The sequence below is a fragment of the Gymnoscopelus microlampas genome (assembly GCF_963454915.1).
Source record: "Gymnoscopelus microlampas genome assembly, chromosome: 14".
In the NCBI taxonomy this organism is placed as follows: Eukaryota; Metazoa; Chordata; class Actinopteri; order Myctophiformes; family Myctophidae; genus Gymnoscopelus; species Gymnoscopelus microlampas.
In genome coordinates, this window is record NC_139951.1 from 21266218 (window position 1) to 21286804 (window position 20587).

Below are 20587 nucleotides of genomic sequence, written 5' to 3' on the forward strand. Positions count from 1 at the left end.
AATTAAAATAAATACAATTGAATAAACAGAAGGTTTCAGCCACAACAATGAAACGACTGAAACGGTGGCAATGAGATCTATTAAGACAGATAAAGGACTAGTATCCTCCATGTTTAAAGTTTGATCATCTGGGGGTTTCTTTTCTCACAGTTTTGCTGGACAGTGGATGGCACACTGGTAAACATCAATGATTTTGTTCTTCTTGATTCGTTTGATCAATTCTATACTGTACATCACTGATTTAGGATCAGAAGGTTCACCAGAATAAGAATTCATCAGATTTGATCAATTAGATAGCCTGATAATGAAATAGCTTACAAAGCTGAATAGGGCAGATATTTGGTTACAGTACATCTTTCCAGGATCTGCTGGAAGGGAAGACAATCAAATCTGTTTTAACACTTTAACACTCTCAAAACTTCAACCCTCAAGCTGAACAACTTTGCTTTGAACAACAGCAACAATACTTTATCCAGTGTTGACACAGAAAGATATATTTTATTGTCAGAATTGATAGTTTTAGGCCTCCTTTGCCCAATACACTCAGCGTCTTTGCTTTAGCTACTGTAAGATTTGAGCTTCTGAAATGCATTTCTTTCAGGAAAATAAGGTAAAAAAGGAGGCTGGAGAAGGTCCTCACCCAATGTGATTTGTCCTCAGGGAGATCTCCAGTTCTCTCAGGACCTGGGTGGATTCCTGGACACGCCTCTTAAACTGCCAACACATACAAACAAGATCATAAAACAGAGCAATGTTTTTAATTATTATTTTTCAAAACACAGAGCTGACTGCGGAATGTTCACCCAGGAGACAGGCAGCTATATGGACTCTTCCCTAAATAACGCTAAAAGAAAGCATGCTCCGTCACGATTTATAATTGAAATACGAATGCAGTTATACTTATTTGGCTCAACAAAAACCCAAGCTGTATTTGGGACCTGAATGTCAGACTATTGAACACTGAGCAGTGGTACCTTCCTGGTGACCCCTCCATGGTCCAGATAACTTTTCAACTTGTCCAGATAGGCAGAGGGTGGATTCTTCACTTGGAACCGTTCCTGCATACAGAAGTGTACACGCACGCACACACACACACACACGCACAACACACAGACGGCACACACACAAACACATACCTTTAATTATGTTTGAATAGACCAAAGGGGCAGAGCCCAGCTGGAACCTTTACACAGACATACGTAATGACACTTATCCATGCACAATTCATTTTAACTAGCATCCACAGAGACACATTCTTTTGAAGTACATCAGAGCCCATGATGTAACTCATTTAACTGGACCACGATTTTTGACGACCTCACGGAAAGCATTAGCATCACCATTCAACTAGGACGTTATACGACGTATCGCGTGTCACTCTCCCACCAAGACATTATGGGCCTCACCACAGTTGCCACAGCAACCTGCAATATTGATGGGCTGTGTGTGAGAGAGCATGGGGGGTATAGGCACAATACTGTGTTAGTATGTCAACTGGAGGTTTCACTTGTCTTCTGTTACAGTGTAGAGTAAGGATACTACCTTTTGATCCACAAAGTACTGTACGTGAGTCTCAGCACATCAACCGCCAGGCTCCGTGGCATGTTCTGCAGTGCTTCTAAAACTTTTTGTCAAGGACCCCCTAAGTTATTATGTATTTGGCTGCCGACCCTCATCTGAAAATATTTGGTGCCAGGGACCCCATACAACATTTGGGTTGTTAAAATGTTACAAAAATATTCCAAACTTTTAGAAAATAGTAGATCTACAAGCTTGCGTTGTTAGCTTGTAGATCGGATATTTTCAAATAGCCAATGCACAGTACAGTATTTAGGGTTAAAAGTGGTTCAACTGATTTGGGGACCCTTTGGGGATCCCCTCAAGGACCCCTAGGAGTCCCCAGACCCCACTTTTAGAACCACTGCTGTACTGTACAGTATGTAGCTAAAGCCTGAGTTATACTTGGTTGCACGTGTGAGCTTGTAGATCAGCCATTTTCTGTGTGCAACACTAGCGTGCGAGTCAGATAGTTTTTTTTACAAAAACAGAACCACTGTGAAGATATAAGGTGACATTATTATGGTAGTACAGTACTGTACATACGACTGTAGTGTACAGTATGCCATCCAAGAGACCAAGATGTCTGGGGCATCCACTTCTTCTCTTTAGTAACCAGGCAGAGCTTCATTCATGGTGACAGATGCTGGTATACGTGGCCAGCTGTTGGCTGGGTTGGACGGAAAACGTCTTTCAGTGTTATAAGAAAAGGCTGCATAACCCACCTGATCACAGACCAGGTCCCATTTCTTCTCACTGTCGTACTGACTGAGGATCTTCACTTTGTCTGGAGGCAGATTCATAGTGTTCTGAAACAGAGAGAGAGAGACAGACAGACAGACAGACAGACAGACAGACAGACAGACAGACAGCGAGTGAGTTAAGCCAGGGTTCTCAAACTTTTTCATGTCAAGGACCCCCAAAATGTTATGTATTTGGCCACGGCCCCTATAAAAGGTAAAAATTATTGGGATGCTATATTAACATATTTAGCTGGGGACCAGCTAAATGACCCCCAACAGACAGACAGACAGACAGCTTTCATATGATAGTTTCATGATAGATAGAGAGAGGGGGGTTGAAAGTCTCCATGCATGACTCCAAGCTTTTGATGCGTGCTGTATCTGTAGATTTTTGTCAATTTCTGTTTCTGTGAGAGAACACTATTATTTGACATCAACAATGACAACACAGAGCCGCTGAACTGGCTCTCTTCATGACAAGGAAACCTTCACATAATGGCTCCTCCTCAGCCTGTGTGACTGTTCAAGGAAATCTTCAAAGGTAGATTTCATACAATATTTTTGAGCGCTTGACAGGTACTGTACATCAGTAATACATACTGTTTACACTACTGCTGACGTAAGGTCTGTTTGCGAGTTCTGCTGATACTTGCCATGTTGCCATGCGTTACCTGAAACCCCAGACAGACCGGAGAACAACAATAAAGATACAAATACACTCATCCCCCAACAATGCCGCCGGTCACTCTATCATTATGGAGCTTCTCTCAATAATGCATGGCTCCGTCGTCGATGATTTCATTACGTGCCAGTCAAGGCAGACAGTGGCTCTGTGACACAGAGGTGAGTGGTGATGCATTCTGGTAGCATTACAGGCTATTAGAGCAGACACAGATGGCTACTGTTGCTCCCCGGCTGGTTGCCATAACATAACTGTGTTTGTACCCAATGAGGCAAAAAATATGAGAGCATTTCTCAGAAGAAGGCTTAAGTACTCACAAGGCAGGGAACTAGTTGACATTTTGGGCCCCATGATATCACCGGGTCCTTGAGATTTACTAAAGAATACGATCTATAAACTGGGGCCCTTAGTTAGCACTAATGGTATTAAATGTTAATTGTTTGAAACAGTAGCGCACTGCTTGTAAGCAGCCTCAGATTTAAACCGTTGTTGCCTCATCAAATCAATACCCTTCTCCAAAATGTAATGTCTAGTCTTATCTCATGTTTTGGAAAGTGGAAAGTGATTAATTATAGGCCTAAAACAAGCTTGTGTCTCAACTAATCAGTGCTCACACAATATCATTGCACAAAGCCAGACTCAATGCAATGGCTTCATATCCAGAGCTTGACCTAGGTTGTTCAACTTGTTTGTCATTCATTTTCTCTGTATACGCGCGCGCACACACACACACACACACACACACACACACACACACACACACACACACACACACACACACACACACACACACACACACACACACACACACACACACACACACACACACACACACACACACACACACACACACACACACACACACACACACACACACACACACACACACACACACACACACACACACACACACTTTCTTGCTCTAAAGCAGAAATATCCTTAGAAACTAACACACACTACAGTGTCATAACTTTCACATGGATACCCACAGCTCTCTGTTCCTTGCCATTCCCTGCAAACCAACAAACGACATCTGTGTCGACACTAAGCCTTTAACACCAAAAGCAGTCGATGCATCAGACTGCATAATGCTGTCATTGTACAGGCTACTGTTGGTTGATTGCTGGGACTTAAGGTTTCACTTGGTTTATTTTGAACTTTTAAAACAAACACACAGCTGTAACCATGCTCTCGTCACCCAGGAGTATATACTGTATGATTTATGGACAGGAACAGTGACTGAAACCTCAGCCCAACCCTTTGGCATGTTATTGTGTAAACACAACATGCAAGCTTTTATCTCCAAAGGCTTATTTGCATGGGGAAAAGGCCTTGAATTGCCCCTTGCTGCTTAAGTAGCAATTGTGAAAGTTTAGAACGAAAGGTGCTCGTCACCCAGACATGGGCTGACACACACACGCACACACTCAGTAGTGTCCTACATAATGACAGCGGTGCCTGAAGCTTCAGCCGCCTGTCCCGTCTAAACCACACACACACACACACACACACACACACACACACACACACACACACACACACACACACACACACACACACACACACACACACACACACACACACACACACACTCTGTACCAATTATAACTCATACACATCCGTGCCACACGTCGTGAAACTAGGCTAGTCGACGGGAGACTGACACTCAAGGACAAAACATAGTTATCTCTCCGCTTTGCTTACTCCTCCTCCTCCTTCTTGCCTCATCCTCCTCTCTCCATCTCTTTATTCCCTTCCCACTCCTCCTCGCCTCATCCTCCTCTCTCCATCACTTTATCCCCCTCCTCCTCCTCCGCCTTGCCCACCTTATTCCATATCCCCCGCTGCTGTCTAAGTCACTGTAACCGAGTACAGATGTCCTGGCTCGCAGCAGATGCCACAAGGTCAGTCAAAGTGTGGAGTCATCAATGCTGGGATGGTGAGTCTGCCTCTCAGGACCGTTGCAGGCTTCAGGGGCTGCTTAGTGGTGCTTTATTGTAAGCTTTTTAACGCAGAGCCTCCCCAAGGAGCTCACGGCGAAATCTTGCATTCCACAATTTAGCCGAGATAATCTGTGAATTTGAGTCTTGTTGTATGATATTGGTCTGGGCCGGTCGTCTGTTTGAGTTGATTGTTATGGATACACAGTATACAGCAGTGGTGGATATTGTAACTAAGTACATTTAATTGAGTACTGTACTTAAGTACAACTTGGGGGTATTTTTACTTTACTATTACTATTACTTTACTAACTTTACTATTTCCAATATTCAATACTTTTACTAAAAATATTGTACTTTTTACTCCACTTCAATTATTTGAAAACTGTAGTTACTAGTTACTTTGTAGATTTGGATTATCATTACAAAACATCCATTAACCACTTTCAGCCCTATATAATATGGCTATTTGAAAATAACAGATCTACAAGCTCAAGCTGTGAGCTTGTAGATCTGCTATTTTCAAATGATTTTCATTCATTTTGAAATCTTGAAATGGGACATTTTGCATATTGAGTACTTAAACTTTTGGTACCTAATGCACCCATCTAAAGGCTAACACATTAGAATGGATGGCTGAAGGAGCATTGTTTCAGATCATTAGACAACTAAAGCCTCAGTTATACTTTGTTGCCGGCGGGTGTCGCACACCAAAAATAGCTCCCAATACGCTGCACTGTGACGTATTGTGAGCATGTAGACCTGCTATTTCAGGTGCTCGACACCGGTGCATAACTAATTATAATAAGTCAGGCTTAATACACTTTCGCCCCCCCCCCACCTCATATCTACTGCATTATCTAAGCCGAACATTCAACTTTAATGTTCTTCAATGACTGTAATATTATTAGCTCTGTGCTGAATAACAGGACTAACAGTGGCTAGCACGTGACGTAGCGAATCAATGGCACTCTCCACAAGATAAATCAGCCTTGATAAATGATGCTGGTGAATCGATAGGGACTGGTTGGAAATAGCTGACTGGGCCCGGATCGCTGGCCTAGCGGTCCAGGCACTTAGACTCTGGTGTAGCCTGACAGCGCGTCGCGGGTTCGAGTCCCGTTCCCAGCGGCCTTTGCTGTGTGTCTCTCACCGTCTCTCTCTCCCTCTTTCCTGTCAATCTTCCCTTAATAACTATCAATAAAGGCAGAAAAGCCAAAAACAAATCTAAAAAAGCTGACTGGACGATCTTGCAACAGAGGATAAACCGGATCTGTTTACGGTGAATACAGCTGTGTTACAAAGAGCTGGTTTATTAATGACTATTCGTTTTGAGTTGATCAGTTTGTTAGTGGTCTGTTCATTCAGTGATCTGTTGCACTTGCGTAGTGTTTATGGTGTATACGTTCATTTTTCCGCTGTGTGAGTTCAAGTAACACTGAGTTCAAGTAACACTACGGATGTCACTCTTTATAATCCTCCTATAACCTAGGTGCATTAACCCTTTAAGACCGGGAACGCATCTGTGTCATTTTAAGATTTCTTTGGCTATTCAAAAATAGCAGATATTCAAGCTCATAGCGCGGCACCGAGTTCCGCGCTATGAGCTTGTAGATCTGCTATTTTTTAGAAAAATCGTGAAAATGTGTGCAAATCTTTAGTTTGAATATATATATATATACTTTTTTAAAGCAAAAGTTTTTAACTCTAATCTTTGCTTCTGGGGATTTTACAAATGTCTTCTAAATCCTAAAGTACTTTTTTCCGAAAGTTTGAATTAAAAAAAATGTTTTTTTACTTATGTTGCTATATTATCAATGGTTTTCAAACTTGTCAAGGACCCCCAAAATAATTATATTGTATTTGACCGCGGACCCCCTCCCATCTAAAAATATTTTGTTCCAGGGACCCCCAGAAGCAAAGATTTGAGTTAAAAATGTATAAAGATTTGCACACATTTTCAGGATTTTTCTAAAAATAGCAGATCTACAAGCTCATAGCGCGGCACTCGGTGCCGCGCTATGAGCTTGTATATCTGCTATTTTGACAGATGCGTTCCCTTCCCAGACTTAAAGGGTTAAACCAGGCACAGAATGAGTTATTCTGAGTTATGAGGAATCTTTCCAAATGGGGGTTGAACTTTGATGCTGATCAGTATCAAATGCTATACACAGACGTCACTGTGAGAAAAGGTACCATTAAAAAAAGATGTGGTCACTTTTGCAATCAAGCCCAGGCGTTTGTTAGCACTAAGAAATCTCTGGTATAAGGAATAAGGAAAGGAACACAACACTAATTCCTACAGTAATTAGATCCTATCGATTTAACCTTTCTCACTATCGCACACGCGCGCGAAGTATGTGTGTACACACTTCCTTTGCCTGTACTGTACAATTTTTACACCTACCAAAGGTGAAAGTAATCAAAGCTGTGATATGGAACCTATTTTACTGAATAATAAAAGTAGTATGACAAGACACTATAACTAGCACATCAGCAGTGTTTGGGGTGGTGGAGAGAGAGAGAGAGAATACTGTACATACATGCATTATGATTGCCTTTAGCACAATTCTGCCATTGTCACAGTAAAGTGGGACACCCACACTAACATTACATATTCATAAAGTACTAGCGTACCTAGGCTTAGCCTGAATTCAGGTTCCAAATCACAGCTAAACCGGAGGCTTTGTCAGAAATCTAACAAACCATGGAATACTGTGTAAAATGGTTAAAAGGCTATCATAGTTTTACTAATGCCTAGTTGTCTACCCTCAAAGCACAGCACTAGTCTAGGGACAGAGGCTTCGAGTCCTTTTAGTCCAACTGATGATGATCTCTATGGGCAGAACAGGGCTGTGTCTGATGAAAAATACTAGATTTTCTGGCAGTTAAAAAAAGAATGGAGGGAGCAGAGCAAGAGGAGAGAAGTGGAATATGGGCTATGAGAGGTACTGTAAGTGTGTGTTACTACTATATGCATGTTGAAATTGAGATAAATGTGAAGCGGAGCAGGCCTGTTTACAGACGCTTGGGGTCATGTTGGGTACTGGAACAGTATCAGAAAATGTACGGTGGAAATGCCTGTTATTCATAAAATGCAAAGCAATTAACTTCACAGAAAAAAAAATAGGACAGTCAGTCACAGTACATAATAAAAGAGAACAAAAAAAGTGTATAGGTAAAAAGGTGAGTTTTAAACTTTCTTTTAAAGATATCCACTGATTCAACAATATTCTGAAATACCTTACCAAAAAATGAATTGTATTTATTGCTATTAAATAGCTATTGCATTCTATTATTGACAATATTGATGAAATGAGAAATGCTAATGGAGGTGATGGTTAAAATGGTCTATTGTTAATGTACAGCAGTCATCGCCCAAAATATCAGGTACCACATGTGAACGTGCGTAGCAAGCTGACAAATGGGTGTGAACCTACGAACTACATAAAAGGAATTAGAATTAGGTAGGGGTGTGCCGATATATCGTCCCGCGATATATCGCGATACGTTTTCGTGACGATATGTATCGTTTTGAAAAAAAAAATATCGTTTTTGAATTTTTTTTTTTTTTTTTTTTTTTTTTTACAATCATAATAATCAGGCATGCAAACGGCCCCGAAGTGAAAAGAGTGACAACATGTTTTTTTTTCGGGTCAGGTGTCATACTATTTGGATTCAAAACGGCTATTGTAGCTGAAAAGCTACAAGTTTGCATGTCTGAATAATGCAAAAACAGAATTATTTGTTTGCATTTTCTTTTTTTCTCCTCCATATATTTTCATAATAAAAAAAGTGCGTATCGTATCGTATCGAAATCGTATCGAAGTTGTGAGCCAAATATCGTATCGTATCGTTTCGTGAAATTAGTGTATCGGCACACCCCTAGAATTAGGTCTTGCAGGCAAAAGAAAATCCAGTGTAGCACTAGCAAGGCTTTCATTATTATGAAATCTCTTCCACTGCAGTCTGAGGGCGGCACCATTTCAACATCCACATATCTACCAGAAGGAAAATCCAACATAGAACTTATCTTAATAGGTATTGTTCTAGTCACTTATACAATCCAAGTAGGAGGGTAGGAAGTTTTGTGGTTAAAAATCCTTGTGGTAAAAAAAATATTATACTATGTACAGTATGTGCGCCTAGAACAATATCAGAACATTTTTGAGAACCACTGTTCTAAAATCCTAAGAGTTATTTTTTTTAAACGTATGTTACTAAATAAATATATATATAGCTAAAATCTAAAATGACACAGATGCTTTCCCGGTTTTAATGGGTTGACCCATGGATAAGACTGTGGTTGCAATGGACAGTTTCCAGGTGTGTGAATGCAGTATTACAGCACTGTCTCATGCTCCTCCTATAAATAAAGCACAGTATATTACCAGGCATTGTGTCTTACGCATTGCGACCGATTAAATAATCATGCTTAGAAATGAAAGAGAAGGAGTTATACATGAAGTATCCAGTAGACGAAAAGGAGGTCTCAAGAAAAAGAGAGAGTTCAGCTGAAGTAACCGTACCCTGTGCATCTCCATTACAACACTTTCACTTTCAGACGTTGGACTTATATGGAACAAAACTTGTCTCATGTCTCAGACACCTCATGGCCCGGAGGGCACACTTGGGCTCAATGTAGCCAGACAGCGCGTCGCGGGTTCGAGTCCCGAGCCCGACGGCCTTTGCTGCGTGTCATTCCCTGTGTCTCTCTCCCCGTTTCCTGTCTCTCTTCACTAATACTATCCAATAAAGGCAGAAAAAGCCCAAATAATATAGCCCCAAAAACATAAAAATAATAAACCTCTAACACGCTAAAGTCTAATTAGTCCTCGAGTCAAGTGTCTCCTTGTCTCTAATCCTGGCCTGTAGAAAGATGTTGGCTTAAGGAAGTGGAGAGCTGTATGGTGTGGTTGACTGCCATACCTGTACCAAAATTCAACATGTTTTATGGTTCTTTGGTCTTATTTGGGTCAAGAATATGCTTTTTTCTTTTTTACATTTACATAGCAGATTTGGGTAGTGCTTGTCACATTTGCATAATTGGTCAGATCTTGAAGTGGATCAAATAAAACTTGCTTTCACCTTGATTCACCTGGAAGAACACACCCGCATGTACTTGTACACACAACGTATAATCATAATCAAAATAGACAGAGTTAAAATGAAATAAATCAAAAGCACCTCTTTCAAAATGACCCATCTCAAGCTGTTGAAAGGGTACACAATAACAAACAGGTGTTTGAACTCGCTCTCTGTTTCTCTCTCTTTTTAAATTCTCATATTCTCTCACACAATTACACCCCCATCCACCACCACTTTCCCCAGTTGGGAGAATTATGCAAAGTGTTATGCAAAATACAGAGGCAAGATGCTCAATATGAATTTGAATAAAAGGGGTTATTCTAGTTCAGCCAAGGGAAGGCCCTTTGTACTATAGCTTCATTAGCAGTTTGTGAAGAATCTTTCATGGTTTAGATATGGACATTTGACTTATGTTAAAGATATTGATATGATATCAGAGAATCAACCAGTGAATGTCACAACGTTAGTACATCTGCTTCAAAGGAAGCCCTATAGACTTCGTCATGTGACAAATAGCGTAAATAGCAGATCAATAAGCTCACAACTCGTCGCAATGAAGCATCTGCAAATTTCGCTATTCAAATGCAGACACAACATACCTGCCAAAATAAGGGTCACAAATAAACTGAATTAAGGTGTTCTTTGTGCCTCACTGTTAAAGGCATTTTTAACATTACTTCTACTTATGCTAATGTTCCATTCACAGCCATAAAACTCTGCCTTGTGTCTCCGCAACTCCGCCAAAAAGCTACACAAAGGTTCAGCCAGTTATGTCACTGGAAAAATCTCTGAATTAGTTCAATGCGGATTTATGGAATAATAGTCTGTGTGACTTCATAAAATATGAATCCGGTTGATGTAATGATGGCCATATAGACCATAGCTTGGCATGCAAAATTAATCGCAACAATTGAACACTGACACCATGATAATCATCAACAATGAAATTAAATGAACATCAACAGTGTGAGTGTTTTTCTTTAGGTTGAGATGCGTCTTTTCCAGGCATGGTTTAGGTCAGTGGTTTTCAACCCTTTTCATGCCAAGGACCCCCTAAATTGATATACATATGGCCGCGGACCCCCTTCTGAAAATGTTTTGTGCCAGGGACCCCACAGAAGCAAAGATTTGAGTAAAAAAAATTGCTTTAGAAATATGTAGATGTTCAAAGGTATGCATACATTTGCACGATTTTCCAAAAATAGCAGATCTACAAGCTCATAAGTGCCGCGCTATGAGCTTGTAGATCTGATATTTTTGTGGTTAAAATGATTGTGACGCTATATGAACTCATGGGTACCCCCTGATACCCCCCCCCCCAAGGGTGGGGTCCCCGGACCACTGGTTGAAAACCACTGGTTTAGGTGCATGCCAACCTACCCAAAGTGCCATTCCATTCCATCCTAATAAGAGCAGACAATACCAGCAAGACAATGCGAGTCATGAGGGCTGAATGGTTCATTGATGGAGTGACTATTCATTCACTGTGCGCTGTGTCCAACACGATGAGGATGTTAGTCCCATGTTTGATGCCGAAACTCAATGCCACACTGTACCGAAAGCAAATTCCGCCACAGCGTTGGCTGTGTGGACATTCAAGTATATGAATCTGATTACATTTGAATAATTCATCATCTGCCATGACCTTCTCAATCACCAGGCCACAACAGAAAATGTACATTCAATGATTCTGGACCTGTATGTATGCACCCTGCCCTTATCACCCCACCTTTCTCGTACCACTGGTCTAATCTCACATGTTTGGCCTTTCTGACCTCCGTATGACAACAGTTCTACACAACCAATGTTCAGTCTTCCCATTCTGCCAGCTATGGTGTCAACGGCACCTCTTGGCGCTCCCATAACTGGACCTGAAACCTGGAATACAATTATGTTCCTACACACAAAGGTTAAAGGGGAGATTCATTGATTTGAACCTAAATCACATTGTGAGGAGGACATGTGAAACTCTGATACACTTTCACGCGCTTTGCTCTCAAAGGTGATGGAAAAACTCTACCGGCCAACAGATATATTAAACAATACATTTTGTTTAATATACCTGTTTGTTTTCTGCATTCAAGTCACTCCTCAAATCAACGCCCTGGTCAGAAACTTCGAGAGATTGCAGACTTAACTGCAGGAAAAGAGACAGACAGCCACAATCTGAAATCATATACGGTAGCCCACAATAACTCACAAAGCCACACTATGAAAGCAGATGCCAAATGAGACAAATAGATTCTCTGTCAATTAATAAAGGATGTTAAAACCCTCCACACAGCCTCATTTCATGTCATCATCACATCAGCCCTACAGAGGTGCATACAGCATCTACAGTAGCAGCCAACTGGTTTGTATGCAGGTGGAGTAGCATGTCCCCTTGGCTAAAAGGAGATTTGCTATGCAGAGTCAGCAGAAGAAGTGCAGAGGATGGGAGGAGATGATCTGTGTTTGGTTCAATGCCATGGTGATATAGTGACAGATGGTTTTAGAGCTGATAAGAGAGGATATGCTGCACATTGGTTTTGAGAATGGGAATGGAGGGCTAATCAGTTGTCTGGGTGGGAAGATAATGGCCCAGGAGCTATACGTCAGGGAGTTTTTTAATCTTCCTCTCCTGTCAGGACCAACCCATTTTGATAGGCCATTAGAACTGACATGTTACAACATTAGTATCACTATGCACTGCACATCTAGGCTAAATGTTGATTTAACCCTGAATTAAATGAACACTACGGACATTGCTGTGTACTGGTGACACTCGTAATGCGGTAGACGGTAATTTTCACTTGCTGTTGTGTGTGCATGCGAGCGGACACATCTTGGATTGCTTGCAGACTCCAGCTGGCACGGTGTGCGTTCCAAGCCCCTGACCTCATCCAAAACTAGTGTGACTACAATAGCACCGTATCATCAAGAGCATCCTGACATGCTGCATAACTGTGTACCACCCTCAATTGCAGAGCCCCACAGAGGGTGCTGCGGGCAGCCCAGCGCATCATTGGAGGTGAGCTTCCGTCCCTCCAGGACATATGCACCAAGCGTTGCGTGGCCAAGGCAAAACAGATTATTTAGGACGCTAACCACTCCAGCCACAATCTGTTCACACTGCCGCCGGCCAGGCGATACCGAAGTATCAAATGGCACACAAACAGTCTAAGGGACAGTTTCCACAGCCAGGCCATCGGGCTCATCAGGCACTGAACCCTGCCACACGTCTGCACATATCTACCCATATAATTACCTGCTGTGCTTTTAACTGTAATATCTATTTTCTTGCTTCTCCACTGCACTATTTTGCACCCACAGGTACATTGATGTGAGAAGAGAAGAGAAGAGAAGAGAAGAGAAGAGAAGAGAAGAGAAGAGAAGAGAAGAGAAGAGAAGAGAAGAGAAGAGAAGAGAAGAGAAGAGAAGAGAAGAGAAGAGAAGAGAAGAGAAGTTATCAGACAGGAACTATTAAGTATAGTTTGAGTTGAGGGGAAACACTCCTTCCCCTCACCTTTCTGTCACTCTTTGCAGAGCTTGTCGTTAAGCTATATTCACTACTTTTGTGCGACACTGTGATACAACTAAGTATAAAATGCTTCATATATGAAAAAAACATTAAAAGTTGAAATATGCAATCAAAGGCAGAGGATGGATTCCCCCCATACCATTCCCTACAGCAAATCAAACCCTGCTTATCACACTCCACCATGAGATGGGAGATGAGTTGAGAATAAAACTAAGGAATGTTTTAATGCTACCGAAGAGACTTCATAGTTGTGTGACCGCATAACAAACATAGTGAGCGCAGCCGCAAACACTCACATACTGTCAACACTCAAGCACAAGCTCGACAGTCATCGTCCAGGACCATGCTGAAACAGAGGACAACTAAACATGCAGGGATGGCGGTAACAAGAAAATCAAGTTAGGGTCGAGGAATGCCAGGGCCCGTCCTGAATTCTGTCATCGTAGAATTGTTGTTGACGGGCAGGAGAAGAATGAGGAAGACTAGCTGAACTTTCTATACAATGTATCTACGAAGATACATTTGTTTAACATTTGAGAGACAGTTTTTCCGCAAAACTTTACTCACATGATATACAGCTCTGTGCCTGCTAGCTCCTCAGTGAAAACACAACATTCTCTTCACTAATGACCATGTCCAGTGAGAGGGGTTAAATGCCTTGCTCAAGGGTAATTCAACAGCAGTTGCTGAGAGAAGGGAAGACGCATAACTTGTCATATACCTACTTTTTCCCAAGCCTCCCTGGGGATTCAAATTGGTGGCCACCTGGTTACACAAGCACTTCTCCAATTTCTTTACGCTTTTGCCACCTCTACAAATAAGCAACTTTTCCAGAAGTAAAAAAAAATACCTTCAATTCTTTACAAAGAATAACACACGCGTACAACACACTGCACAACCGCACTGTTCTACACTGTGTATTCAAATCAAACCAGTCTGATTCTTAGTTGTAAAGATAATGCATGTGGATGTGCATCTTTTACCCCAGTTAATCCTATGGTGCAGTATAAGCCTTAGCATAAAGCATGTTTTATGTATCTTTCCACAGCCATGCTGGGTACCTGGCTCTGCAATGCGCCTATCCTGAGAGGATCGGGTCATTATCTAACATTATCTGCATTCTTTGTCTTTGTAGTTTGTCACAGATTGTTTGTCAAGACTTGGTGTGGTTTGGTATCTCTCCTTTGGTGGATGTTTGTGAAAGTCTAACGCTTGAAATATACTAAGTTGCCTGCAGGTGTCGCACACTGGCATGAAACTCAGTATAAATCAGGCCTGACTTGCTCCACACTGTGACGTGAGCCGATTTGGGTGGCGTGAAGGGTTTTGTGAATGTGCGTACACGTGACACATACTGTTGCATATTCAAATGCTGTATTTATGCACATGCATGAATCATTCTGTGCAGGTGCTTGCTTATGTGTATATTGTATTTGTGTGCGCGCGCGCGTGCGTGCGTGTATGTGTGCTTGCAAAAACTCAACTCACCAGCACGGCACTGAAACGCTCCTCCAGCTCCTCTTCTGGGGGCATGGGGAGCTTGGGCCCCGCAGACTGTTTCTGGGGTCCCATGGAGCCTAGCTGGGCAGAGGCTGTCTTCCCCTCCTTCCCGGGAGGCACTTCAGGGCCTCCTGCTGCGTTCCCCATGACCGTCTCCCCGATGGACCCTAGTGATCCACAAGTACTTCCACACAGCACCCAAAAGCTGCACTGTAAATCCACGCTTAGTTTAAGACACTTCTAGAAACCTTGCGGTGTGCCTCTGTAATCCAACAAAGTATGTCTACTTATGTAAACTGAAAGGCAAGGGTCTATGTGGTGCTGACCTGTGATATTTGGCTATTTCCATGACCACAGGCCATGGACCTTCAGGCTAAGGTTGTGCAACGTAAAGTATTCACTATTTCTTCATCTTCTCAAATGGACAACGCACTGGCATGAAATTCACCCCGCAGTCACACAAAAAAAGTGGTTATATCTGTTTTAGGTCTTGATGCCGTATAAACCCATGAGAGACCAGGAGGTTTAGGGGAGTCATTAGAGACAGAGTGACAGCTGAACACAGAGAAAGAGAAAGAGGCTGTAACAAATAAGTCAGAGACAGAGAGAAAACAGAAGGAGTACAAAACAAAAACATTGACAACAGGTAATGCTTCCGAGTTTCCCGGCACACTTGAGGAGAAAACTCTTGAGACAGTGTCGCCTAGTAGTCCCACAGCTGCAGTGGCCATTGGTGAAGAAGAGACTTGTGCCGGCTTGCAGGTGATCTATGGAAGTCCTCCCCCTGCTGAAACGTACGCTGGATGCTGGGAGTCACTGGTCCTTTGGCTGCCATTGCCAGAGCATGAGAAACACAACAGAAGAGTATTGTGGGCAGATATCCAGTGATCAGCTTCTCTCTGTGTATCCAAAACAGAGACAGAGGCAGAGAGGTGGCAGCGACAGCATTAGTTCTACCAGCAGCTAGTGTTGGACAGGACTGAACAGGGGGAGATGGGTGCTCTCTGGGTCCTAATGCCTCCATGTACGTGCATACCCAACCTGTTCAACTGCTACTGGTGAAGTGCAGTGCAATCTCCCTTTGGCCAAGAGGGATTCCCCTTCGGTTGGGCGGCAGATGTTTGGTTTCCCCTGCAGGAGACCTGTGGGTTCAAATCCAGGTATAGTTACTGTACCGATAAGGAGAGATGGCACCTAAATGAGGAAGCATCCTTTCCCAGTAAACTACAATAATTGTTTATCCTAATACAAGGGTTCCCAAACTTTTCAGGCCGCGACCCCCCAAAATAATCATATTTGAACTGGGGACACCCTGACAAGTACTTGGAATTGTAGGCATTTAATTTAGTTTGACTCGGTTCCACTGATAAATAGTGAAAATAGCCGATCTACAAGCTCACAACGCCTCGCACTGCGAGGCGTTGTGAGCTTGTAGATCGGCTATTTTCACAATGTTTGCCTCTTTCCTACGTAATATTTGACAATTTGGTATTAAAAAGGTCTTAAAAGTCATTAAATTGTCATTTTAGAAATGTGCAGATACCCCCTATACACTTATACCGTATGTTGGTTTGTTTACTGTTGAGTGAGAAAACAATGTTGTAAGCAAATCATCTGGGGACCCCCCAAAATCATTTGGGGACCCCAAGTTTGGGAACCACTGTCCTAATAGACATACTGCAGAGACAAAAGGAATAAAGCACTGGAGCATCTTGGACGATGAAATACCTTTTTATTTACACGGTGCTAAGTATACAGGTTTCGATACCAAGTGCATATTGATCAGAGTCATGATGACTCTACATAAGTGCTATAAAACTCTTAACCGACTATGATTTAACTGAATGCAAAATGTGAATTCCTACCACTGATAAGTGAAGATAGCCTTCCTTTCCACTGTAATTAAAACCATGCCTATTTCACAAATACACTTTTTGAGGCTTAATGTCATTCTGCTCATTTTCAGCAGGCACTTCTAAATAAAGTAAACAAAAGGCTTCAGGCTGGAGTTTCAAATAACTCTATAATTCAAATAACAGCCACGGTTCTGCAACTCGTACAGCCAGATCACGCCGTGCCAGTCCCTTTCTTTCCAAATAAGCTCGAAAATCCCCATAACAACACACAACAACAGCCCACATACCCTCAAACTGTCCTCATAATGAGGTGAGCTTATGCACGGCGTCTGAAAAACAGGATCAGACCCTTAATCAGAGTCATAAGTTGTGTGGTAGCTGGTAACACATGGATGACTGACAGCCTTGTTTGGAGTCAGTGGTGGAAAGTAACTAAGGACATTTACTCAAGTACTGTACTTAAGTATGATTTTGAGGTATTTTTACTTTGAGTATTTCCCTTTTTTTTTATATATTTCATACTCCACTCCATCTCAGAGGCAAATATTGTACTTTTTACTCCACTACAATTATTTGACAGCTTTAGTTACGAGTTACTTTGCAGATTTAGTATATTATTACAAAACATACATTAACCCTGGCCTATACTTAGCCTATTTGAAGTTGTGAGCTCATAGATCTACAATTTTTGGAAAAGGTTTAACAACATTTGCAGAATTTGAGTAGGCCTACTTTTACTTTGGTAGGTTATACTATACTGTATTTTGATGCCAATACTTTTGTACTTTTACTCAGGTCATGTTTTTAAATAATACAGGACCTTTACTTGTAAGAGTATGTCTACATTGTGGTATTCCTACTTTTACATAAAGAAATCTGAGTACTTCTTCCACCACTGTTTGTAAAGGGCAAAGGCTCTACTAAGCCACTAGCAACAGAATGAATAGGCAGTGGTGTTAAGTAACTAAGTACATTTACTCAAGTACTGTATTTAAGTAATTTAATTTTGTGGTATTTTTACTTTACAGGAATATTTCCAATTTTCAGGACTTTTACATCTTACATCTCAGAGGCAAATATTATACTTTTACTCCCCTACAATTATTTGAACACTTTAGTAACTAGTTACTTTGTAGATTTTGATTATTATTACAAAACATACATTACCCACTTGCCACTTCAGCCCTTTATTGTTTGTAGTAGGGCAAAGGCTCTACTAGCAAGCCACTATAGTGCACAGAATGAACAGGGTGCTGTTACTGAAGGTGGATTATACCTGGATGCAGCTGGTCAATAAATAATGAGTGTTATGTTGATACCCCAGGTCTGGACACACCTGGTCAGCAGGACCAATAATAAATGCACGCTGCCCAGTAATGTAGCTCACATCTTTAGTGAGGTAACTTGTCAACCAGCGAGTTTGTTCAAAGATAGCCTATTTGCAGTGGTGGAAAAAGTACTCCCATTTTTTACTTAAGTAAAAGGTATCAATACTGCAATGTAGAAAATACTCTGTTACAAGTAAAAGTCCCGGAATTCAAGTACAGTATGAGTAAATGTTACTTTCCACCACTGCCTATATTTGTCTTTTTGACATCCAATATGGCGACATAAAAAAATGCATCACGTAAGTGGATGGACACACGCACTCACACTAAATAAGTTAATTAATTGACTGGTTTTAATGTCATAAACATATTGTCAGAAAGTCATGACAAGATGTTCTATACAGTGAATTTGGTATTTGACAACTGCAGACACTGAGCAAAGTTATGGTATAGTAAGTAGGAGATGCTATAACTTACCCCTCTTCACTCATCATTCATTAGCCTCTGTTGTTCAATACGTATATTGGGTCATAGATGTTCATGAGTCCTTTTTGCGTTATCTCCCGTCTAAGCTCAAAGCACATGGCATGGGGGAATCCTAGCCAAAGTAGCCATGGATCACACGACGGTCGTCGTCTGTCACGACCGTCACGGATAAACTTCAACCTGGTGTTTGCGCTTTTCCCCCTTTTGGCCCGTACATCTACATAAACGTTCAGATTTAAAATATAAAGTGCTGACCCCATGGCCACGGATGTTACAATTCTGTACGGGTTGGCAAAAGTACCCGTATCTTCCGTATTGTTCAATAAAAAACATTTTAATTCGATCGGTGGCTATTTTCTCATAGAGTTATAATGTATCAGAGTGCAGTACACCTCCCAACCGATAGGGTCGCGTGGTTGAAAGCATGGAGGAAATACGGAGAAAATGCCACCAATCGGATTAAAATGCTTTTTATTGAACAATACGGGTACTTCTGCGAGCCCGAACATAATTGTAACATTCGTGGCCATGGGGTAAGCACTTTATATTTGAAATCTGAACGCTTATGTAGATGTAGGTCTACGGGCCCGTAAATGGAGAAAGTACAAACACCAGGTTGAAGTTCGTTTCAGGGCGAGGGGGAATCCTAGGCTAGCTCTGACTATCACATCACATTTAGTTCATGAATCATGCTAATTTGGAGTCAAAACTAAATTAATTTTGAAAGCCAGGATATTATCAACTACTAATTATTGTGGTATCATCGACAGACAGACTTTTTGTTCTTCATTGGTTTTAATAAATAGTGGGAAACAAACCGCCATCTACACAGGCCCAAACAAATGCAAATGTGATTACAGCATCTGCATTAGTGTGCCATCTAGCGGTCAAAGGCGTTATAGTACCAGTACAGAACATAACATTGCATTCCTCTTGTTATGTTCCTGAATGTGTAATCAGTAAAACAAACTAAACCATCACCAGAAAAAGGACAGCAGTGTAACAGCATTGTATGTTTTTATATTCTCCTGGCCAGTGCTACCCGAACACTTTTTAATGGGTCCAGCTTTTTAACTTCTAAAAAAAAAAAGGATTGTATATGTCTGTGTTTTTAAACCCTTAGTGATAGCTGTATTTGCATAGGAACAACCCCCCACCCCCCACCCTCCATGTTTCCTGTCAATCTCTGTACTCCTACTATAGCCTACTATAAAGTTATTTAGATGCATGTTGTTTAGACAGATACTACTGGGTTTGATGTTACCTGCTAACACCTGTTTACCTGGTAATTTCTTTGAAGCACTACTTGTTCTTTTTGCACTTTACTTATGTGACTTTGCACTGTCATTTGTTGACTAGAATTTATCCGTACTCTGATTTTGTACTTTTATGTCGCTCTGGATAAGAGCCTCTGCTAAATACTTAAATTGTATGTTGTATACGTGTATTGTTAATGTTGAGCAGATATGTGCCATGCACACTATTCCAAACAATATAAATATTGTGATTGGAAACACAAAGTTCCGTTTTTTGTATTCACTGTGGCTTGAAAATCTAGTAACGCCGATCAGAGCACTATGCCACGCCAAAGCTTGGCCAATCCGGATCATCAGGGTTGGTTTCATTCACCATCCAATTTTAATATCTAAACAAATGTCTTCTGCTACCGGGGGTATATGGTACAAAACATAATCCAGTTGCCATTTTCAAGTCCCTGCTCTATGGTATGTATGTATCTACATTACATGCAATGCAATGCTATCAACACCACATTCAATCTTTGTGGTTGTGTAGCCTACAGACTACAAAGTGATGTGAGTAGCCTATTGTTTTATTCAAACTCAAATATACTCAAATATGTTATCCATAATTTCTTTGGTGGATCAA

The 20587-nt window shown here is 41.3% G+C and overlaps 1 protein-coding gene across 1 annotated transcript in view; it reads right to left on the reverse strand.

Moving 5' to 3' along the window:
• fmnl1b (formin-like 1b) overlaps nt 1–16017 on the reverse strand; it is a 42034-nt gene extending 26017 nt beyond the window's left edge. Inside the window, exons 1-4 of the mRNA XM_084077700.1 lie at nt 15019–16017; nt 2283–2366; nt 975–1058; nt 641–714 (exon numbers count right to left, since the gene is read on the reverse strand). Coding sequence (XP_083933826.1) covers nt 641–714; nt 975–1058; nt 2283–2366; nt 15019–15177 — 401 coding nt within the window. The 5' untranslated portion in view covers nt 15178–16017. The remainder of the gene's footprint in view (nt 1–640; nt 715–974; nt 1059–2282; nt 2367–15018) is intronic.
• Nucleotides 16018–20587: the final 4570 nt, after the last annotated feature.